The 25,605-nt window shown below is 41.2% G+C and overlaps 1 protein-coding gene across 1 annotated transcript in view; it reads right to left on the bottom strand.

Moving 5' to 3' along the window:
- LOC145397792 (unconventional myosin-XIX-like) overlaps positions 1 to 24,655 on the bottom strand; it is a 76,450-nt gene extending 51,795 nt beyond the window's left edge. The window contains exons 1-5 of the mRNA XM_080270814.1: positions 24,460 to 24,655; positions 16,962 to 17,104; positions 10,702 to 10,827; positions 9,474 to 9,667; positions 5,611 to 5,743 (exon numbers count right to left, since the gene is read on the bottom strand). Coding sequence (XP_080126940.1) covers positions 5,611 to 5,743; positions 9,474 to 9,667; positions 10,702 to 10,827; positions 16,962 to 17,104; positions 24,460 to 24,655 — 792 coding nt within the window. The remainder of the gene's footprint in view (positions 1 to 5,610; positions 5,744 to 9,473; positions 9,668 to 10,701; positions 10,828 to 16,961; positions 17,105 to 24,459) is intronic.
- Between the last annotated feature and the right edge of the window lie 950 nt (positions 24,656 to 25,605).

Raw genomic sequence — 25,605 nt, 5'->3', positions numbered from 1 at the left:
AATGCATGCAGACAGTTCAGAGGAGCAGTGACCACTGAAGCGGCAACAGAAAAGAGATAAAGATGCAACAGTGCAGTGAAGAGACAGAGGTTAAAAGGAGCCAGTAAGAAGAAGAGAGTTAATTAGACAAAAAGCCTTTGACTCCACCCTATTGAGAAGAACTGCATGTGGGGAGCCTCCCCACACATAAGAGTTGTATTCTACATGGGCGAATAAAACCCGTGTATAGAGTCAACAATCGTGCAGGGGTAAAGAAGGAACACAGTCGGCTTAGCACACCTAATCTCTTGAAAGCAGATTTCATGTGAGATGTAATATGATATTTCCAAGATAAGTCCCGAGTGAATGAAACCCCAAGCACGTTCTAGGATGATGCAGGATTTAGCTGAATATTATTAAACATTAATGGGTACTCCTGTGGAAGATTTTGTCAGATTGATAGGTGTAAGAACTCAGTCTTTGATGCATTAAAAACAACAAGATTATTTTCACCCTAGTCAGAGGTATAAGCCAAGTCAAACATTAGGTGTGTCACAGCCTCAGCCCTTGTTTGTTGAAGTAACTGCTGAGATAGACGTTGCAGGAACCGAATGGAAAGGTGTATGGGTGGAGTCATCAGCGTACAAGTGGATAGGGTTAGATGTACAACTTAGAAGGTAATTGATAAATAAAAGGAAGAGAGTTGGTGACAGGACAGAGCCCTGAGGAACACCACTGTTCATAGATCTAGGAGAAGAACGATGGCCGTCTACAACAGCAGCTATAGAACGACCGGAAAGGAAGCTATAGATGAAGGCACAGATAAAAGAACAGAAACCGTAAGAGGGAAGTTTGGAAATTAAAGTTTTATGCCAGACTCGATCGAAAGCCTTTGAGATGTCGAGTGCAATGGCAAAGCTTTCGCCAAAGTCCCGAAAGGAGGACTACCAGGAGTCTGAACGGTAGGTGAGAGGGTCGCCAGTGGAGCATCCCTGACAGAACCCGTACTGACGATCGGAAAGAAGGTTGTGACAGGAATGATGCCTTAAAATTTTTCTGTTAAGAACTGACTCAAAAACTTTTGAGACACAGGATTTAAAGTAATTGGATGACAGTTAGAGGGTTGGGAATGGTCACATTCTTTGGGACTGGCTGAATGAGAGCAAACTGCCAGCAAGAAGGAAAGGTACATGTTGACAGACAAAGGCAAAAGAGTTTACCTAGGCAGGGTGTAAGCACAGAAGCACAGTTTTTGAGAACAACAGGAGGGACTCCATCAGGCCCATATGCCTTGTTTGTATTGAGGCCTGTGATGGCAGAAAATACATCAGCTGAAGAAATTTTAATGTCAGCCATGAGGAAGTCAGAGGGGGGAAGTGATGGAGGAACAGCACCAGAATCATCTAAGGTGGAATTGGAGGAGAAAGTCTCAGAGAAGAGATCTGCTTTATCAATAGACGAAATAGCTACAGAACCATCAGAGTAGAAAAGAGGAGGGAAAGATGATGAGGTAAAGTTGTTAAAAAGGTTTCTGGCAAGGTGCCTGAAGGAGTGGGAAGAATTCAAGTTGGAGAGTTGAGAGCATTTAGTACGGATGAAATTATTTTCAGCAGAGCGAAGAACAGACTTAGCACGATTCCAGGCAGAAACATTAAAAAGATGTGCTTCAGGGGTGGGTTGGCTCTGGTACCTTTTATAGGCCCTCTCCTTGTTGCGGATAGCATTAAAACAAGCACGATTAAACCAAGGCTTTCATGCATTAGTCAAAGGATATGAGAAGGGAATGTATGCTTCCATGCCCGAGAGAATAACCTCCGTAATGTGCAAGGCACACTCAGATGGCTCTCAGCCACAGAAGCAATATTCATTCCATGGCAAATCAAAGAAGTACTGCCTGAGGGCCTCCCAATTTGCAGCTCCAAAGTCCCAAAGTCGACGTTTCTTTGGAGGGTCCACAGTCCACACTGGAGAGATAAGACAGGTTAAGGTAATAAGGTTGTGATTGGAGGAGCCCAACAGAGAGGAAAGACTGACAGTGTAAGCAGAATGATTAGTTGTAAGGAAGAGGTCAGGTATGTTCCAGCTCTCTCATAGGCGGTCAGAGATATGGGTAGGATACTACACTGTATTCTTGTTGTTTTTGTTGTTGCTTAACCCCACACTCTCTGGAGAAGCAGAACTACTGACCATAGGCATGCAACTTTTTTTGTGGGCCCCACCATACAGGTACAGTACAATATACACCATGTAGGGGGATGGCACCCCCTTATGGAAGATAGCACCTCATAAGGGTCAGACTTGAGTCCTTTCCAACAGCAAGATGCAGGGAAATGAGAGTAGGTCTGGCTCCTAAGAGGACATCACAGCTGCTCTGCTCCTCGGAGGATACACAGGGCCACAACATGTAGGCTTCTCGTCAGTGTCTCACTGTACTCCTTACCCCCCATTCTCACATTTCCACCCCCAATCATTGCCTTCAGTGTATAAAAACAATTTTATATATAAGTTCATGAAAGGTACAGTACTGTATAATGTGACCATTATCATCATCATCATCATCATCATCATCATTATCATCATCATCCGGACCTCCTTTCCCACACTAAGGCAGGGTAAGGAGTAGCAATGTCCAGACAGCCCAAGTTTGTCCAGTTCAATAGGCCACACTTCCATTCACTCATCATTCATGCCCCCGGAATCATGGCTCTATTTGATAAGCCAAAAACATCCACCACATTCTGTACCTTCACATAACGGATCCAATAAAGTCAATCCAGACGCTGTCACGTTAAAATGGGGTGCCAAATCCCTGATCATGCACTTCTTACAACATTCATCCAGCATGCTCAATCTCTTGTCAGTTCCCTAGCCTCACCGACTTCCATACCTCTCTTACACACTCATCCACCATACCCCTCCACCTTCTCCTTAGCCTAGCTCGCCTCCTCCTTCCTTCATATTCGCTTAGATATACCTTCTTCACCACTCCATACTCCCCACATGACCCTATCATCTCAGTACACTCTCTTCGATTCTGGTGTCCACAGACTTCTCACTCTGCATCTTTCACGAATCACATTATTTCGTATCCTACCCACACTCTGTACTCCACACACATTCTTCAGCAGTCCCATTTCTACTGCTCTTACTCTTGACTTTTCATTTTCATGCTACACCAATAGTCTCACATCCACATGTTAAAGATGGCACTAACACTCCTCCATGTAAGTCTCATGCGGCTGCAACACTCAAGCCTCTGTTTCTTATCAAGGCCTTCATAGCACCAGCTACTTTCCCTCCTTGAGTCACTTTACGTTTCCACATTTTCCTCTCTTTTCTATCACTGTACCCACGTGTTTGAACTCTCCCCAATTCCAGTCTCTTTCCATTTGCTGTAATATCACACTGGGAGTTGCCTTCTCTCTCAATAACCATCACTTTGCTCTTTTCTACATTTACTCTCAAGACACGACGTTCACAGACATCAGCAAAACTCTGCATTAGTCTACAAAGCTCTTGTCCGGTATTTGCAAGCAGTACTGCATCATCAGCATGCAACAAATTTGAGATATTCCAGCCATCACCATTCATTACCAACGCCATCCCCCTCTCCATTATTCATGTTTTTACATCTCTCATCACCCCATCCACATATATATTGAACAACCATTGGGACATCACACAACCTTGTCGCGCGTCCACTGTAGAGGCAGTTCAGACAGAATGAGAGGAAGGAAGAGGATGACTGGCCGAGGAAGGTCACAGATATGATCGTGGAGGGAAGAGTGACCAGTGGCAGACGAAGGAAGATGTGAGGTGACATCCTGTGTGGTGACCTACAAACGGACTGAACAGTGATATGGTTCAAGATAACAACACATGGTATGCTGCTAATGGGTGTAAGGCCTACATATCCTGGGAGTGACTATAGTCTCTCAATGAAAATGTAAACTTAATGCATTAAGCTGGATGAGGAAGACCAATAAAAGACCTGGGAAGAGGTCACAGAGCATGACCTCAGGGATAAGGGACTGAATAGGGAGGTCACCAGAGACTGGGCAACATGGACAGTCGCCATTAGGGACCAAGGCCAACACATGCAAGCAGGTTGCAGCCTTTTTAAATGATGGGATGATATGATACAACATCCCCATACTGCTGTTGGTCAACCCCAGTCTGCCTCACTGAGGTGGCCCATCAATCACAATCAAGCAATTGTCCCTGCAGGGCCATCCTGTATGGTGAAACAATGATTCCTTATGACTGCACTGCCTTGCCACGGCCAGACAAAGGGAAACATATGGAGGTCTGGTATGGAGGTTTGGTTTCTGAGTGGATGCCACAATTGTGTCTCTCCAATCAATTAGCAAGGGCACTATAACAGGCTCTATGATCTAGTTATATGATTACCACCAAGTATTTTGGTTTCCTGGGTTTCAGGAAATCATTAGGCTTGTCACTCAGTGTACAGCCACCTGAAAGGGGAAAAATGAGTAATAAAACTTATTATATAAGGTCACAGTAAGGAGGAGAAATAGGAGGAAAGGATGGCAGACAGAACTAGAAAGCACTCAGAGAGTGCATACCTCCCCCAATGCCACTGCTATTAAAAAGGATCCGAATCAGAACCCATGGTGACATTGTGTGGAACACATGGGATCCGGATCTGCCCCAAAATTTAACCGATTCTTCCTTGATTCGTGGACCATTCTTCCACAGAATTTTTTAAAAATTCATTAAGAACTTTTGGAGATATTGTGCGGGATACATAGGATCCGGATCTGGATTTGGATCCACCCCAAAATTTAATCAATTCTTTCTTGGCCCTTGGCTCACCCTTCCACATTGTTTCATTGAAATTCACTAAGAACTTTCACAGATATTGTGTGGGATACTCCGGATCCACCCCCAAATTTAATCAATTGTTTCTTGGCCCACGACCTACCCTTCCACAAAATTTAATTGAAATTCACAGAGAACTTTTGGAGATATCAAGTGGACAAACAAACAGACAAATATAAGTGAATACATAACCTCCTCCAGCTTCACTGGCAGAGGTAAATATACAGTAGTGATAAAAAGGAAGGAACAAGTAGGCAATACTACATCAAGTTCCCCATTGTGTAAGAATTAGAAACAACTGTGGTAACCTCTTCAGCTAGGATATGTTTCCCCATCCCCCCAAATTCCAATTAATGCCAGTTGATTTTGCTCAAGTTTCATCAGAAATCCCTGGGTTACTGGGGGTTTAAATATCATTATCTATCTATTGCCAGATGCCTTAATCCCGTAAGGGGTGGCCACAAATGAATCGCCTCCATGTCACCCTGTCCCCCACCATTTCATTGCCCTGCTCCCAGCTCACACACCCCTCTCTCATATACCTCTCCACTACATCCCTATATCTCATCCTTGGCCTCCCCTTCCCTCTCCCCCCCTCCACCTCACTCACATACACTCTGCTTGTCAGTCTCTCACTCTCCATCCTCTCCACATGACCAAACCACTTCAGTGTGTTTCTCCTAACACTTCCTATCACATCCACATCCACACCACATCGCTCCTTCACTTCCTCGTTAGTCAGTCTGTCTCTCCATGTGACTCCACATTATGACCGTAAATATTACCTACCTGATAAAATATATGATAATTTCGTTCATCCTGTGGTTGATGTGTAACTCTGGTCTTCTCCAGTAGGTAAGTGTCAATTTCAGCGCCACGCAACTGCCTCCCTCCATACTGTAGACGCAACAATTTTCCAAATCTGAAACATTGAACCTTTAAAGACACACAAGACACACAATGAATCAGCAACACAACACAGCAGGTAAAAATATCTGTCTCTCTATCTATAGCCAAATGCCTTAATCCTAGAAGGGATAGCCACAAACTGCCTCCATGTCGCCCTGTCCCCTACCCTTTGGTTCCCCTCCCTCCAACTCACTACTGCCTCTCCCACATGTCTCAGTCCATCCCTCTGTCTCATCCTTAGTCCTCCCCTCCCCCTCCCCCTTATTCACATACACTTTTCTAGTCAGTCTCTCATTCTCCATCCTCTCCACCCGGTCAAACCATCTCGAGTACTTTTCTTAATATTTTCAATCACATTCACATCAATACCAAAATGCTCCTTTACTTCTGAGTAGGCCGATGGGCATCATTGAATGGTTTCCCTAGTTACAGTAAATCATTTAGTTTATCACTTAAAACAAGGTTACCTGAAAACAAAACCACATCAAATAAGTGAATGATGGGCAACCCCTACCTGCCAAACTACACATTATTATAATTGTTCTTTCTTTCCTTCATTCTTTCCTCGTCCTTCTGCCTATGGGTGACTTTACACTCACTTTTCTGTCTTCCTTTCCTTCATTCTTTCCTTTCCTTCTGCCAGTGGGTGACTCTGCACTGAGTGACAAGCCAAATGGTTTCCTGTACACCAGAACACCATTTACTATGCTGAGTGGTAACCATATAACCAAATTATGGCACCTGGTGGTTTAGTGGATAATTAAGGCACTCCAATCTGACTAAGCCAGTGCAGGTTTATATCCAAGGGATGGCTTGGGTTTATTGCTCACATAGTGCCAGTCAGGGATGAGTGAGGCCAGTCACTCTCATCTTAAAATTCAGGACCAACATGCCTAGCCCCGGACTCCTATGCTCCTCATGGGGCAACACAGGATTAGATGATGATGATACTGTAACAATGATAATGCAATAATAATCAATAATTATAATCCATCCATCATCCACTCCTACACTGCCCCATGAGAAGCATAGGAACCCGGGGCTAGGCAGTTGGTCTCGACATTAAAGATGAGAGTGACCAGCCTCACCCATCCCTGAGTGGCAATACATGAGCAATCAACCCCAACCACCCTTGGATATAAACCTTCACCAGCTCAATCCCACTGGAGCGCAATAATTACCAACTAAACCACAAGGTGCCAAAATTTGGTTATATGGTTACCACCCAGCATAGTAAATGCATTCCTGGTGTACAGGAAACCATTTGGCTTGTCACTCAGTGTAGAGTCACCCACAGGCAGAAGGAAAAGGAAAGAATGAAGGAAAGAAAGACAGAAGAGGGAATGTAAAGTCACCCACAGGCAGAAGGACATGGAAAGAATGAAGGATAGAAAGACAGAAGAGGATGGAAGGAAAGAAGGATGGAAGAGAGAAAAGGGCAAACACCCGAGAGCAGCAATACATCGAGTGAGTGGATGGTGAGCGCCCCCACCTACCACTAATAATTATATAATAATAATAATAATAATAATAATAATAATACCATAATGATAATAATACAATTATAATAATAATACTAATCATCATAAAACCCCTAAATTCCTAAACCACACATAAAAAGCAGCATATTTGTTGTATCCTTCCTCTACACTGCTCCACTTGCTACCAACTGTTACTTCACTTACTTCACTTTCACAATCTCCTTCAATTTTCAAATTAAATAAATTAAAGGAACACAGAAAAAAGTCATCACAGTTTTCTACCATGAATTAAATAGAGAAATTGTACACACAGGTGGAGTAACAGCTATTAACTGAAGTAGCAGTGTGGAGGAAGGGTGCTAATCTAGCCGTCAAAAGACAGTGTTTAAATAATGTCATATCATAAATATGTTTTCCTATATCATATATAAATAAATATATATACAGTATATATATATATATATATATATATACAGTATATATATATATATATATATATATACAGTAATCCCTCCAATATCCGATGTAATAGAGCCAAAGGCATGTCCGGATGGTGATCCTGTCCGGATATTGGGTCCCAGTCTCCTGGACTTGTACTTATGGACCCTAACTCAGAAAAACACCTATACAACTCCCTCTGGACATGCATTGCACCTATTTAAGACCCAAATCACACCAATACGGGACATAAAAGGCTGAAATAAATGCAAAAGAACCATAAAATGAGGTTTTAGAGGTGAGTTTATACAATATTAAACATTCTGGGTACTTACAAGTCCCTGGCTCCTGGACTGGTTTGAACCGCCAGTTTGCAGTCCACAGTTAATCCTATGCACTCTAAATTCTAATTTCTTAACACTGCACAACACTGTAAATTCCCGTGTGTTCTAGTGGCGAGGTATTGCAGTTTATTCACTTTTTATTCACAAAAAACAAGCACCTGTGGCTTGCACTGCTATAAGCATCCGCTCTCGATTGGATTTAGGCTGTGACTGTTGATGATGGCGGGGTAACAGAGTTGCCAGATCGCAATGGCCACATTACCAAACTCCTCAATTTTCATCACCATTTTTAATTTTCATTACCAAATTCGTAAAGCTAGCATCTATTCTTCACTAATTATATACACAAGTGGAAATACATGTAATCACTCTTCTTATAATTAACAGCATGTTGATTATTATCACACTATATAGGCTACCAAATTAATCAGAGAGAACAAACAATCCACCATCTCCATCCTGTGTATCCATAAACATGTGAAAAATCCATTTGGTAATGCATTATTCTGATTCATTACCAAACGAATTTTTCATTACCAAATTGGCCCACACTTGGTAATGAAAAATACCAAATGGCAACCCTGACAGGGGAGGGGGGAGGGGGGAGGAAGGAAGGGGTGAAGGGACCATGGTGTAACAGCTGTTTGGCGCCACGCGGCAATTTCAAATTACGGGTGGGAAAAAAGTCAGATTTTTTTTTTAATTTTTTGCGGTTTTTGGCCCATTTTGGGAATATTGGATCCCGGGACGATTATGTCCGGTTAGTGGGGATGTTCGGATATTGGGCATTCGGATATTAGAGGGATTACTGTATATATATATATATATATATATATATATATATATATATATACTGTATATATATTTTAACCTCCTTTAGACTTATTTCATCTTCAGAAAGACAGGGTTTAATGAAGGGTATATCTAACCCCTCCAGCTCACAAAGTCCATCTTAAAAACACTGACAGCTAGTCATGCAGGTGGCTCTATGGAATGTGTGCGGTGGAGGGAGCAGGAGGCCAGGCAAGTTTGGGAGACTGGTGCCACACACAATGGGACACTGGGCATGCAATGGTTAAAAAGGCTATATTTGGCCATTTTGCTGTCCATGTCACACATCAGGTGTTTCCTACTAGTGCTATGCAAATGTTTTGGACCTAACCATTAGCTATGGGTGCTATGGGAATGCACATTACAGAAGGAATAACCCATTCAGGCCACCACCAGTTAATTTTCTTCAAGTTTGAAAGGTCCTCTAACATGACTGGGGTCAATGAAAATTAAATTCAGTTCAAACACTCCCCTAAACTGAACAAAATTGCCTGGAAGTAGCAAGAATAAAAAAAAAGTACTTCATGGGACAGGTGTTGAGTTGGCAGACACATGTTCTTGCATACCATAAAAGCAAGAACACAGAATTTTGGTTTGAAAGTAATACAATGTTTATTACTATATTATCAGTGTTCTCTATTCCTCATACCTGCTAGAGTTATGATTGCGGAGAGTTGCTGCATTGCCAAAAGCTTCAAGGATTGGATTCGATGATAGTATCTTCTCTTGGATATCTTTAGGCTGCTTGTCTCTCCATACTCCTTTCAGTGGTGATCTCTTTGACTCAGATAGTTCTGTTTCAGTATATGTTAAATACTCCAACATATACCGAGCTGATTCAGTCTGGAATACAAGAGAACGAGAAAAGTGGTGTTCGGAATACTTGTACTTCTATAATCACATGAACATGTCAGGAATTCCTACTCATCCTCCTAACAACACATATCACATCCAGAACTAAATATCAAGTTAATAGGTGGGGGTGCTCACCATCCACTCGATGTAGTTCTGCTTTGGGTGTCTGCCCTCTCCTCTCTTCTTTCCTTCCTCTTCTGTCTTTCCTTCATTCTTTCCTCTCCTTCAGCCTGCAGGTGACTTTACACCCCCTCTTTTGTCTGTCTTTTCTTCATTCTTTCCCCTTCCTTCTGCCTATGGGTGACTCTACAGAGTGCAAGCCAAATGGTTTCCAGTACACCAGGCAACCATTAACTACATTGGGTGGTAACCATATAACCAAATTATGGCACCTGGCGGTTCAGTGGGTCATTAAGGCTCACCAATCGGATTGAGCTTGTGTAGGTTACATCCAAAAGGTGGTTGGGGTTTATTGCTCATGTAATGCCACTCAGGGATGAGTGAGGCCGGCCACACTCATGTCAGGACCAACTTGCCTAGCCTCGGGCTCCTACGCTTCTCATGGAGCAACGTGGGATTGGATGATAGATTGATGTACCAATACAGTATAAGGCTTTCCATCTTTCATAAACTACAGTGTTTTCTATTCTTAAATAACAAGACTCACAGTACAGCAGCTCCAAATTCTAGACAAGCTGTATTGGTGTCTTGGGCAATTTACTGCTTATGCTAAGTGAAGTGATAACAGAGGGTCAATCAGCACAGTTTTGTCACAACCACTTCCTGAAGGTGTTCCCACAAGAAGATAGGTACTGGAGCTAATGACAAAGAGTAACCCAAACTCACTGCATTACTGCTCAGACATAGTAATACACACTGCAGGCTAATCTGCTTATCAAGATTAATCCCATCAACTCCACCATTCATTATATCAGTGTCACCACATGAAGGTGGCCCTCTAAAGCACCAAATGCCATTAAACTAAAACTGACTCATAAACAAAACTGAATTTTTGACCCTACCTTGCCAGCTCCACTCTCTCCTGACACCAGAATAGCCTGGTTGATGGAGCCAAGATGGTGTGTAAGGTGGTGAAGAGCCACCCCGGCAACACTGTACACATGGGCATCACGCTGGTCAACACCGCTCTGGGTACAGCGTAACAGCCACAATGAGCAAACTTTCATTTCAATCAGTTAATCAATCACTATACCACACACACACACACACACACACACACACAGTATGTGCAAGTAAATGTACCTAAATACAATATGTCTGTATGTATATATATCAGCAACAGCTCTGGACTCAATCATAAATACACTCAAACCTCGATTTAAGGGACTAAATGGGGAATCAACTTGACCCTTACTTGAAAATGTCCATTGTTTTACCACAATAATCTTATGAAATGCAATGATTGTTTTACTTATCTTATTTATATGATTCTGAATATTATTTTACAGGTACTGTATAAAGAAACATATTAATGTGTATAACCTGGGCATTATGTATCATTTTTGAATGGTCTTGTCCGTTTGTCAGGTACAATATGGAGTCCCTTAAATCCGAAATCCCTTAAATGGAGGTCCCTTAAATCGAGGTTTGAGTGTACAGTCAAATAACCTATAATGCTTCCATCCATTACTAATTTTTTCAGAAACATAGCACAAAGGCTAACAGGAACCTGAAAAAAAAGGCCTATCACAATATCAAATGATAGTTATTAAGTCTTTTTCAATAACAACATGCATCTAATTCATTATCATCAATTACTGTACTTCATCTGATTTGCCCCCTAAAATGTTACAATAGTGAGCCATGCGACTCCAGACTCAGCACAACTGCTTTTCCAATGACATATGTTGCACCCTGTGGTTCCCGTGGTAATACAGGTGCCTCAAAGAGGCAGGGCTAGGAGGATCAATGTGTTAAGCACAAAGCCAGCTGCAATTCCATAAATGGTGAGGAGAGCTGCTGGCTGATTTCTGGAGGGGTTCAGTGGTGAACTGACTAGCATCTGGATACAAATGCTGATAAGAAAACACTGTAAACACAGGGTTGGAACACTTTACCTTTGATCTAAACTAATTCACCGAATGTGAAAGCATTCTGCTTTTACAGTATCTCATTAGACCAGTGATGGTAGCAAGCTTTTCATGTGACTGGGATAGTAATTAACCCTTAGACTTACCAATGACAACGTGGGTCATCATGCATTTGTCAACCTCTGACATCAGCATGACGACTTTGCCCGTCATCCAATGTAAGCTCTAAAGAAATATTTAGGGAGTCGTCATTTTTGTTGGATGATGGGCAAAAGTGGGTGGAGCTAAGCCTGCCACAGCTGGTGCATGCGTGCTCACTTGGTTTGCTTGGCTCAGTGTGGTGTGAGGTTCCTCACAGGTAGGATGTACACCTCTTGACTTCCCGCCAAACACTTATGCTCCTTTTTCTCACGTATATATGAGGCGTTATTATTTAAGAAAATACAACAAATGATGCATTATTAGAAAGGAAATTTATTCTGCTACGTACTGAAGCAAAAAATATTATTACTTCTTGAATAGTTTTTTGGGGGCAAATATTTTTTTAAAGGAGTGTAACTCTTTAGCATGTCAGCTAAATTCTACTCACTTTTTTTGCATTTTATTTTGTATATATTGTCTTTTTGAACAACGTATGACAGAGCAAAAGTCTTCATCTTCAAAATGAGACCAAAGTGACATTTCTATGATGAATAGTAACTTTCCTATGAGCATCAGAAGTAAAATATCTCTACGTGACTGTTCTGAAAGCTCTCGAGCAAGAGTTACGTGCCACAGCCAGAATTTACGCTCACCCCTTTACGGGATAGGGTTAAGACTCATCTGAAGTGTTGATAAAATTATTTATGGGGAAATATGACTAAAAGAATGAAAAATGCTATGAGAAGTGTCGTATTCATATGGACAGGAACTGACAGGAATGGTTAATTATGAGAATTTCATATTCTCACACAAAAATACACTGTTACGAATGCTAGTTCTCTGGTTATGATAAATATGAGAGAAAAGGATCATCTGGTTCATGACTGAAAGTAACAAAATCATTGTAAACATCACAGCCATTTTAACGTGTCACCAGGAAAGACTCAAAATGTCAATACCTGACACCCAGTGTTTTGGAGGCTGATTTCTGGAATTTTCTTGTGCATACTGAATATGGGAAGGGTTTATCTATCCACTCAAATGGTTATGTGCACATGGAATTTGCACAAATGAAAGGGCTAGTGTATAATGCCATTATAAAACTTATTTTATTCTGAATATGAGTTGGAATATGAGTTGGAATCAATGAATTGGAATGAAATGGATCTGGACAGCCTGTGGAATGCATATAGGGACTGCTTAGCTAGGAATGCTAAAGTGGTGTGTGGTGTGGCAAGGGTAACAACAAAGAAGAAAGTTACAGCATTGTGGGATGAAGAGGTTAAGAGGAAAGTGGATGAAAAGAGGAAGAAGTGGTTAAAGTGGTTACAGGACAGAGAGTAAGAAGCATGTAAAGACACTAGTGAAGAGGAAAAAGGAGGAGGTAAATATGATCTAGGAAGAAAATGAATCCAAATTACTCTGAAAACAGAAAAGTTATTCAGGAAAGAGGGAGGAAAAATGTAGAAGTGACAGTGGATAGAAATGCAACAGTGTGAAGGATGTAAGTGGTAGATTATCAACCCATGGGGATGAAGTAAGGACCAGATGGAAAGAATATTTTGAAAGCTTGATGAATGGGAATAGAGAGGGCAGAGCCGCTGTAAACGTAATTGGTTTGGGGGTGTGCAGAGAAGGAATGTAGTGCCAGAAAACATGACACTCGCGCAGATGAAGAACGCCATCAAGCAGCTGAAAATGAGAATGTAGCTGGGGTTGAAGGGGTGTATGCAGAGATGCTTAAGTGTAATGGAGAGAGCAGAATGAAGTACTTGTTGAAGATATGTTACAAGTCTTGGATGAATGAAACTGTGCCAAACAGAGTGGAAAAAGGCTGTGACTGTACTCCAGTAGGCAAATAATGGAAAGTGAAGTGAGTGCAAGAATTATCATGGCATAAGTTTAGTGAGTGTTGTAGGGAAGATATATGGAAGAATTATTATAGAGAAAGCAAGAGGGACATCAGTAGTCCTTGTGAATGATAACAGGGTGACTTGAGGAGTGGCAGAAGATGTGTGGATCAAATATTTGCAGAGAGACAGGTAGTGGAGAAAGCTTGTGAGAATGACTATAAGGGGTTTATGGCATTTATTTATCTGGAAAAAGCACATGACAAGACAGAGAAGTATTGAGGAAGGTTTTCCACATGTACGGTGTAGATGGTAAGCTGCTGGGTTCCGTCCAGAGTTTTAATGACAGTAGTGAAGCATGTGTAAGGGTAAACAGGCATGTAAGAGAGTGGTTCATGTGTAAGGGTAAAAAGGCATCCAAGTGAATGGTTCACGATCAATGTGGGCGTGCAAAAAGGTTGTGTGATGTCCCAATGGCTGATCAATACATAAACATACATGGATGAAGTGATGAGAGAAGTACAAACACGAGTAATGGAGAGATGTATGGCACTGGCAATGAATGATGATGGATGGAATATCTCAAATTTGTTGTATGCTGATGATGCACTGCTACTACCAAATACCAAACAAGAACTTGGTGGTCTAGTGTAGAGTTTTGTTGATGTCTGTGAGCGTCATGCCTTGAGAGTAAATTTAGGAATGAGTAAAGCGATAGTAATCGAGAGAGAAGGTGACTCCCAGTGCAATGTCACAGTGAATGTAGAAAGACTGGAATTGGTGAGAGAGTTCAAATACCTAGGTACGGTGACAGAAACGAGAGGAAAATGTGCACAAGGAGTGGAAAGTAGAGGGACACAAGGACAAAACGTGGCTGGTGCTATGAAGGCCTTGATAAGAAACAGAGGCTTGAGTGTTGCAGCTGTGTGAGGCTTACATGAAGGAGCATTAGTGCCAACTTATAACATATGGGTGTGAGACTATGGTGTGGCATGAAAATGAAAAGGCAAGAGGGAGACCAGTGAAGATGGGACTGCTGAGGAATGTATGTGGAGTGCAGAGAGCGGACAGGATTTGAAATTATGTGATTCATGAAAGATGCGGAGTGAGGAGGTGTGTGGACACCACAATTGAAGACAGTGTACTGAGATGGTATGGTAATTTGGAGAGAATGGATAACAACAGAGCAGTTAAAAGGTATATCTAAGCGAATTCGATGGAGGGAGGAGGTGAGGTAGGCCAAAGAGAAGGTGGAAGGATATGGTGGATGAGTGTGTGAGAAAGAGGTACGGAAGTCAATGAGGTCAGGGGATCCACAAGAGATCGAGCTGGCTTGATGAATGTTGTGAGAAGTGCATGATCATGGATTGGCACCCCTTTTTAACATGACAGCTTTCGGACTGACTCTAGGGGTTACATTTTTGTGAAGCTACAGAATGTGGTGAAAGTTTTCTGGTGTATCAGATAGTGCCAGGATTCCAGGGGCTTGAATGATGAGTGAGTAGAAGCATGGCCCATTGGGCTGGGCAAACTTGGGTTGTCTGGACGTTACTACTCCTCACCCTGCCCTAGGGTGGGAAAGGAGGTCCGGATAATGATGATGATGACACCCATAAGTGGGATGTACACGGCTAATGCAGAGTCTTATGACTGTGAGGTACTGTAATGTATTTAACCATCTCCAAAAACTGGTGAATATCTTCCATACTCTAAATGTCCATGGTGGGTGAGGTGTAATATACCAACTTCCTTGTGTTAAACCTCTGTTGTTTTTTATCAACCCAAGTCTGTCTGGCTGAACAAACCTAACAACTGTAGGCAAGCAACTGCCCCTTCAGGCCCTATCCATGCAGTGAACTGAGATTTTCTTGCAACTGACAGCACCTGGCATACATCCAGGTTTGATTCCTGGATGTATGCCTTATTTGTGTCTCTCCGCCCAGTTAACAGAAGCACCATAGCAGGCTCCACTCTACTCAATTTACCTTGCAATAGCAAAGCTAAGTAATGGTTACTTTTGGCTTTTGAGCTGCTGACAGGGACTGAGATACTGTTCAAGTATTCTCAAATAGTTCTGATCCAATTTTAACCAAACTTAGTGAATTGACTGAAGGTCAGCCATGAGGCTGACCTACTGCTTTGGAGAACAGGTAACAGGTCAAGGTCATATGGCATGGTCAAGTTTGGCAGTTTAAACTGATGTTATTCAATTTAAACCAATCCTGATGTAATGGTTCAAGGTAAGCCAAGGATAAAAGGAGTCAGTTTTGAGGAGGATCAGGAAAAGGTCAAGGTTACAAAGCAAGCTCAAAGTTCAACCTGTTTGTGTTGTAGTGTACTGTTTGTCAGCATCTTGCTTGCATTAGCATTCTGATGTTCTTTCATGTAAATATAAGCCTAATGTATGTATGAGATTGAAGTATGCTTAAGAAGTCCAATTAAAAAAAGGCTGACACAGCAAAGCCTGATATAGTAAAGCTTTACTACAACATAATGTAACCTACTAAATATGAAAGACAGACATACTTTTAAGAATACTGTAATACCTCCTGACCAGTATACAGCACATCACTGCTTTAAGTTGAGGGAGTATTTGAAAAAATCTTTTGCAATGATTTATCATATATTATACTGTCAATTATAACATGAATTCAATGGGGATACATTTTGGCCAAGGGTCACCTACCCAACAAAATCTAAAACCAAATACCCAGCTCATCTCAACTGGCAGTTATTTCTCTTCAGTGCTTACCACCAAAAATAAGTCTAAAAACAAGTTTTCAACTCACTTAAACCAGCAGTTATTTCACTGTTAACTGCACTCCCTTGCTGAGTGAAATCCAACACCAAACTTTTGTTCCATCACTCACACTAACATACCGACAGCGGCAAGTGCAAAGGCCATCTCAGAATAAACAAATGACTGTAAACTTGCATGTGGGCAATCATACACGCAAAAAACAACGATCATATATCAATCAGTAAGGCTTTGTACGTGATCATAATGACTGTTTAAGTGAAAATTCTACCCTACATTAAAAAAAAAAAAAAAAAAAAAAAAAAAAATCCTAACTTCATCACTGCATACTAGTTCATCATATGAGGGTCTGTTTTGCCGTCATAAGCAAAACACACTCATGTTCGGCTGACAATTTTAAATATAAATGAGAACATTTATTATGAAATACAGAATACGGTAGTGTGAGATATGATATAGGCTAAAAGACAAACAAGTCTAACCTTAACTTGACAGTGGTGGTGATGAATCAGTTGAGGTGTGTAGAGATGAGGAACTGGATGGCAGGGGTTGCAGGCTACCAGGGTTGGTCCAGCCCAAGTGTAGTACTGACCTCCCCCATATCTCTCAAACACACACGCTAAAACTGAAACATGTATTTATATAGTATAGTACAGGTGAATTCCAACATTTGTGACTAGGCCTACAAATGTTCACACAAACAGCGAAGGATCCACTATCAACAAAATCATGGCAAAATTTGTGAAAAAGATACTGGTGAAGTCATGAACATCCTAAGACATTCATACATAAACACTATTGACACATTGTATGACTGAGCATAAGTATGGCAATGTAAGCATGAGGCATAAACAGAAAATTCTAGAGCAAACATAGGAAACGCTACTCTGTTGCAACCCTCCACCTGGCAGAGCACATACTCCCATCTCCCTGCACACCTAACCAAGTGCATACTGGCCCTCACCCCCACCCCCCTCTGTATAACACAGACTTAAAAATTACAGTAGTTTATCTACAGTAAACATAACCTGGGCCCTTCTGATTCCTTGCGCAGGTTGCAATGAAATGATTTTTTTTTTTTTTTTCTCATTAATGGTATTTTTAAAAAACTACAGTACTTAAGACACACCATTCTACCTATCAAAAGGCACCAGTTCACTAGAAGACACATAACTATTAGGTATTTCATGACTCTATACCATAGTGAATTCTCTCTGAGTTCTGGCCTGGAAATGAAATCTCTACGCCCGGCCAGTAAATCTTCCGCCCAACTCTAAGGACAGACACCGGTGATAAGAATACCCTCCTCTGACTTTGTCAGGTGGAGGAAAAAATGTACATGTTGTGAGGACTGTACCTGAGATGAATAAGAACTGTATTATACTGTATAGTTATACTGCATATTGCACTGAGTATAGAGCAGGGACTGACAAAGTAATCAACTAGTCAATAAGGCAAGCTGCTACTCATAATTACGAGCCCTTACCTTGTATCTTTGTAAAAATTATAAAAACAATAATAACCTGTGATACATTTCTGTCTATACCTAATGCTAAAAGGGAGTATGGCTGCCATCACTGCAGCCCCAGACTCATCTGCACATAACCTAATGAAGCGCAAGCTGAAAGCTTCTGGGAGATACAAAGTTGTGGGATGTTTACATAGCCACGCAGCTGCTAGGCTGTATCCATGCCACCACATGACAGCATCCCTCTCTCAGCACCCAAATCTGACCCAGCACTGTACAGTTCAATGGAAAAAACTTGCAAATGTATCATATACAGTTATTTCCAGCTAGGAGTTGACTTCTAAGTAAAAGAGGTTGGTCAAAATCATCCCTGATACTACCACGTGAGTAGCGATGGCCAAATGCACAGTACTGGTAGTCTCTCAAACCTTGCACAATTCCCTCATGAGAGGAACTCAGCCATATTTATATGGTCAAAGATCAGGCTGAGACCACTATACATAATAACTCCTCTAAACAACTACATTCTATAAGCTGGGGTAGACAAGACTCATTAATCTGGTTGGTAGTTAGCCTAGGAGAAGGAAAGTCCAAATTCCAAACATAGCTTCAAAGAAGTGGTTGGGGAGAGTAAGGGCACACAGCCATTAAAATGCTTGCCTACATAACTCATCTGACACAATGGTGCTGGGGCTGAAGCTACATGGTACCTAGTACTACTGTTAAAGTTGTTATCATCAGGTGAAAAAGGGATTAACTGCATATACATGTATGGCATTTGTCTTCTTACTGTAATAGGATAAGTACTGTATATGATAGGATACTTACTAGAAGAGTAGGGAAATAACAGAGGAATCAGTTGGAGGAGAACAGGGAGGTTTCTGGAAGTGAAGTGGCTGTGTAGATCAGGGATTCATCCTAAGGTGTTTAGTGGAAAGTTTCTAGACAAGGGATTTGGGGAAACCAGTGGATTGACATGGAATATGGAAAATATTAAAAATATATGGAACAAATGTGAAGCTGTTGAATACCACAAAGAGTACCGTATGTATGAAGACGCTGGGACTGTACTGCATGTGGATGGTGAACTGTGTGAAATTTTCTATCTGAATGTTGTACTGAAACAGGGATGTGTCACGTCTCCATGGATGTTTAATCTGTATATGGATGGAGAAGGGGGGTGAGCTGGGGGGAAGGCAGTGAAATGGTGGGCAACAGGCAGACATGGAGGCGATTTGTTTCTGGCCACCCCTTTCGGGATCAGGGCATCTGGCAATACACAGATGGACAGATATAAGATATACGGAAGGACAGTGGATTTTGGAGTGGCTTTAATGAGAGAGGGTAGTGTTTGGAAACTTCCTGTTCTGTTGTTTGAAGATGGTACTGTATTGTTAAGTGAAGATGAAGGGAAAGTGCAAGGCTTGGAGCATTTTTAAGAGAGGGAATCTAAAGGTGAATGTTGGGAGAAGTATAAAGTTATGGTCTTCCAAAGAAATTAAGTCACAGAATGCACAGTGAGACTGGATAGTGGGGAGATGGAAAATGTGAGTGCATATAAGTACTGTACAGTACTTGGGTAGTGTGATGAGTATGGATGGAAGATTAGAGGATGAAGTGCTTGAAAGGGTACAACAGAGAAGAAAGGTTGCTGGTTCACTGAAAGCAGTGATAAGAAATAGGGAAGTAAGAGGGGAAGTAAAAAAATAAATAAATAAATAAAAATAAAAATAAATAAAAAAGTTGCTGCATGATATTATTGTGATACCCACTATAACATATGGATGCAAAGGTTCGACCTTGTTGGAAGGACACAAATCAAGAGACAGCAGTGGAAATGAGGTATCTGAGAGGAGCATGTGGAGTTAAATGGAGACAGACTGACAAATAAGGAAATAAAGGGGCATTGTAATGTGGATGTGATAGGGAGCATTAGAAGTGCACTGAGGTGGTTTGGCCATGTGAAGAGGATGGAAAGAGAGACTAATGAGGAGTGTATGTTAGTAAGGTGGATGGAGGGAGAGGAAGGGGGAGACAAAGAGTGAGATGGAGGGATTGAGTGAAGAGGTACATGGACGATGGAGGTGTAAGTCGGGGGGAGGGCACTGAATTGGCAGGAGACAGGGCAACATGGCAGCAATTTGTTTGTGGCCACCCATTACAGCATTAAGGCATCTGGCTATTGACTGAAATAGACAGACGCACAACCAAGGATTTCAAAAACACAAACATTGTGGCCCCAGGCTCACCTGCATATTACCCTGGTGGACTGCAACCTAAAGCTGCCTTTCTGCAGTTCACCACTCTTCTACTGAAAGGAAGGGAGAGTGCAAAGAGATGTTTGTATAACTGGACAACAAAGTTGCCAAGTTATACTGTATTAACCCCTTAACCGCGGGGCGTCACTTTCGTGACGCTTGGGAGCAAGGGATCATACCGCGGGGCGTCACTTTTGTGATTCTGTGTTATTTTGAATTCCCCCGGGCTTTCAAGTGGTAGCTTGTATCATCTATCAGTACTGCCAATGTCCAACACTAGTCAGCACTCCTAATCTCATCTGTACTCCCATCCATTGTTGACAATTTAGCCATTTCTCCCCGTTCTTGACTCCCCTCCCTACCTTCCCTCCATTACCCTCTCCTCTTGCCTGCCCGGCCGTGCTACGCTAAGTAAATCTTCCCTGGAATTTTCCACTGATTTCATCCATTGAAATAAGCTCTATGCCCTATTTTTATACCAAATAATATATACCAAAAAGAAATAAGGTAAGTGAGAGTGCCATACACCTGGAATTGGCTAATTATCACCTGCCAACACCTCACGTGCACTCGTTCGCTAATTTTCGCTGTTTATTTCCCCTTGAAATATGCCGTATAATCTATTCTCGTACTAAAAATATATATAAGGAGGGAAGGGAGAAGCCTAAGTGATATTTACATTCACCTGGAACTACCTAATTTATAATGTATTGTCTAGATTTCCTGCCAATCATTTCACTGCTATACAGTATATTAGCAGCTGTCAAAAGGCTGACATTGGCAGTAATGCATTTCCCTAGGTAGGCCACCCCAGCCCACCCCTATCAGTTCACTGTCATCTTCCAAGGTGAAGGTACGTCTGTTTGCTCCTGCTAACTTCAGCCACTTTTTACCCCCATGCAAAGGGCCCTGTGACCTTTACCCCCTACTAAACCTCGTGTGGAAAGAGGTAAAGGGCTGGCAATTGAAAGAGAGTGACTACGATCTTTCTGTTGAGTAAAACAGTGCAAGTGGAATTGTAAATAATGTGTAAACAGCAAGTAAAGCAATGAATGTAAATATAAGTGAACAGTGGAAAATAGTTTTATAAGTTACTTCAAGTGACAGTGCATAACAGTGTAAATAAAATAGAAATGTAAATAATGTAAATAAAATAGAGAACGTAAATAGAAATGTAAATGAGTAGTATTATAAGAATACGAGTACATATCCTAGGAGTAATGAAAGTGAAAGTTTCACTCTAACACAAATGAATACTATGAGTTATGAGAGTGAAGGTGAAAGTGACATTCACTCTCAATGCCAGTACACAGGACGAGAAAGTGAATGCTACGTATTTTACTGAAAGAAATTGAATGCCTACAGTGACAATAAACTACTATTACTGAAGGAAACTTATGGATAAAGACTGTAGATATATATAAGTGATATATAGTAATAGAAATATAAACTGTGAGTGTTTTTATGAATAATAAATGACAACACCAGTGGCAAACTAGCGCAAGTGGGAAGGTCATACGCCCTCGTAATTTTCATTGCTTTCACAGTGTTTTTTTTTTTTTGGAATATGGATTCCAAACTATTTGAGAATCATAGAATAGTGTTTCTAGTGATAATATCAGGCTGTGGTAATCATATTACGGGCTGTCGGGAAGTGTAAAGTGGAGACTTCGTTACCCAACTTCAGAGGTCTCCACAGGTCCTACAGTACTCGACGAAGGCTCAACAAACACCTCAGGAGAAAGCTGAAGGTATGTGCCATAGGCAAAAGTGATTTTAATATTCTAGGACTAATAAATGATTTTTGGCAAATATTTTTAGAGAGTCTGTCGGAGCGCGAATATGTCCGCGGGTGCCGCAAGAAAAAGCAAATCAAGCCCGCGGTTAAAGGGTTAATGCCACCATAACTGGAAAGCACAGCTGCCAAGTTCTAAAAGTCCCTCCATAAGAAGGCATCCCTCTCCAGCACCCAAAAGCTAATATGAATTATCAGTGTTTAGTGAATATATATGCATGTGTTGTGAGGGAGGAGGGGATAGTTCTGTAACCTATCCATGTGAGCTGCACACTTGATGGCAGCAAAGAGAGTGGAGTCCGCATTCACATCCTCTGACCTGAGTTTAAAACTGAGTTATCTGGGACACCTCCAGCTCTCTTCTCCAATAGACTTGTTAGACAGGAAGATGGTACTCAAGATCCCCTCACATGATGTAGTAACAAGCATCACAAAGATGGCAGGAAAGTTCATTTCCTATCACCCCACTTCTCAAAGACTCCAGCTTTATTACCCACTAACTAAAAGAGTTGGGATGCACTGATAACATATGCTTTGCTTCTGACCCAGGTGAATTTCTATCCTTCAGTATGCTCCCTTGTTTACTAAATTCTGCAATACATTCCTGCTTTCATCTATTTTTACTGGAAGGGGATAAACATGTCTGTTTGAGAATTTTTTTTTCTTCTTTTTTAACTTTAAGTATAATCAGACTCTAATTCTAAGATGCGAATGAATGTGTTTGAATGGATGAGTAAATGGAGAGTGAGTTGTCTTGTCTCGGCTACCTCCCTTTCCTTGGGGGAAGCAGCCTAGGTATAGAGATAGATAGATAGATAATCAGACTCTTTGTTCGGCTCACCTAATATTCTTGTGGATCGTCCTCTGAATTCACTGAAAAGAACTATATCTGATAACTGAAGATTATCCAAATGTTCTAATTCCTCTGCCTTTGACATTCCATTCTTAATATAAAAATGTTCTAGCAGAGTCTGGTTGTGGTTGTTGTGCAATCTCTACACATATCTTCTAATACCATTACATATGTTTCTTGTACATACAGTACTGTCCTTGAAATATTCTCACCACTGCCACTGTCACAACTGGGCAGAGTCACTGACTCGTGATTCACTGGCAGCATCAAATCACAGACACTTGTTACCAATCTCCTACAACTACAACTCAAATGACATTGGTCACTGACATTTCTTAAATTTTTTTGGTTGCACTAGAAGTTGGTGACTTCAACTAAATTCAAGAGTATGGTAGTGTGCTTCTGTTATCCCACTAGCACCAGCAATGCGGATTCCAGCCAATGACTGCACAGCACACAAATATCAACTTAATCAATCCATGCTTCAATAATGTAGTGGAGCCCTCAACTAGTGCATGAGTCAAAAGGTAGGTCATCAACTGCTACCAGCAGCGAGCCATTAACCTGTTGCTGCTGACTTGTATGGATACTGGTATATATATATGTAAAATGCTAGGATATGCAGCAGCCTTTCATGTTAACAGCATCTAGTGGAAGGCAACACACCCAATAAGGTCTGTATTAGTGGGGGTACCAGCTCTTAAACCTTGGACTACCTATCCACCCTGGACTCCTGACAATTATCACTACCACTATGGGTCTACACCTCAAGTTGCAAAAGGTCATGCACTGCTACCAGCAGTGAGTCATTAACCTGTTGCTATTGTCTTCTGCAGATATTTACAATGCTAGGATATGCAGCAGAATCTTCATGTTAATAACATCCAGTAGGAAGCAAGACATCCACTGAGAGTCTGCATTAGTAGGGGTAGCCTACCATCGGTTAATCCCTGGACTACCTGTCCATCCTGAATTCCTGACAAACATCAGTACAATTATGGGTCTACACTTCAAGGCCGTAAACCTTCCCAGTTTAACTATCAAGCATCACAAACACAGCATCCTTACATAAACATATCTTTGGGCTTGCCAACCCCAACAAGTTCCAAATCTATCCTACACAACACCCACCACACAGACAGACATCCTCCCTTTCTGTACTTCAAGTCAGCACTATAGATCAACTTTGCACAGCAGTACTACACATTCAGGCAAAGATGATTCATGCATCTCCTGGTTCACGGGTCAACAGATGGTGAGAACTCTAACTTGCTTGGGAAACCAAAAGTGCAGACATTTCAATATACTGTACTTGTAAGAAGGCAACTCTGGAGTCAAAAATTTCAATTGCCTAAGAACTATACCCTAAAGACTTTCACACGATGCCATATATGTCTACCAATCTCATCAGCGGGGTTCTATAACTCTTTGTAGGAAAGGCAGATAACAATGGGTTTGGGGCCCTAAAAAAATCAAAATCTACAATAACGTTAAAGGTATTGTTTCGTCATTTCCTAATCATTATAAAGTAACAACATAATGGTCACAAAGTCTGTTAATTACTATCATGCACAAAAACATATTGGTATTCAAAAGCTCACCATACCTATGTCATCATATAGAACTGGTAGTCTTGTTAAATCTTCACATGACACCAGTTTTTCCTTTGGTACTTTGAGAACAGACTGCATCCCCACTGCAGATTCCCCACTAGGTTTCTTAGAAGCAGTGTTTATACCACCTATCTTGCGTTTCTTCTGAGGGACTGGTGGGGGCACCTTCTGGATTTGTTTCTCTGACATATTGCAACTGACATCCTGGTTCTGGAAAATAAGTGAAAAATAAGTGACCGCCATTACTTCAATATACAGTACCGTAGAGAGAATAGTCAGTCCTTACATAACCGAATATGGATTTACAACAGCACTGCAGGTCTGACCAAAACACCTTTCTACATCTGGTACTGTGACCTACCAGTATGGTAATTTCACCGAACTTGTTAAAACCTATCCTTTTCAGTATCTCGGTTCCAATTTAATGATAGGTTACATTCAGTGAGGTCATGCTATACTAGATAAGGCCTATGTGTGATTGGGCAAAGTTTAAGGTCATCAGATTTGGTTGCAGTAGGTTAGGTTTGGACAAGTCGGAGATTTTATTTACAGGTACCCATATGATGGACCAATTGAGTACATATTCTGGCAAACATCAGACTATTCTATTCAGCTAAGGAAATCTCTATTCATGCAAAGGTTAAGCTAATCATAATGTGTGCCCTTTGTGCTTTTGATCTAGTTCTGAAGACCACATGAACATGCAGTACTCCTGCTGAATTTAAGATTACTGATCAATTATGCATTTGGGTCTATTCAGTTTTGGTCTGGTTGAGATACCTAGTAGAATTTGGTTTGGTTTATTCAGTTTATATTTGTTTTGAATCTTAGTTCAGAAGGGGGCTCCCAATCTGTAGGAATCTAATGATGGAAGATTAAATATAATAAACACAAGCAATCCTTGAAGAAATGAACGAAACTGAACACAGTTCACAGTAGGCTACTATCTGTTCATTTAGCTTAATTCAGTTGTCTGTCGGCGGCTGTTTAATATAGATACTTAATTTCTAAATGCTATTAGACTGCCATTTTATTAAGAATTAAAATTATATCTGGCCGAAGCTCCAAGCACAAACTCCACATTTATATGCCACTCACGCTCGTGTAAGGGGAAAGTATTTCAGACAGTGCTTTATTGT

This window comes from Coenobita brevimanus, chromosome 43 (genome assembly GCF_032717465.1).
Source record: "Coenobita brevimanus isolate Jiangsu-jjx chromosome 43, ASM3271746v2, whole genome shotgun sequence".
NCBI lineage: Eukaryota > Metazoa > Arthropoda > Malacostraca > Decapoda > Coenobitidae > Coenobita > Coenobita brevimanus.
The sequence above is the reverse complement of the archived record's forward strand: the minus strand, read 5'-3'. Positions and strand labels throughout refer to the sequence as shown.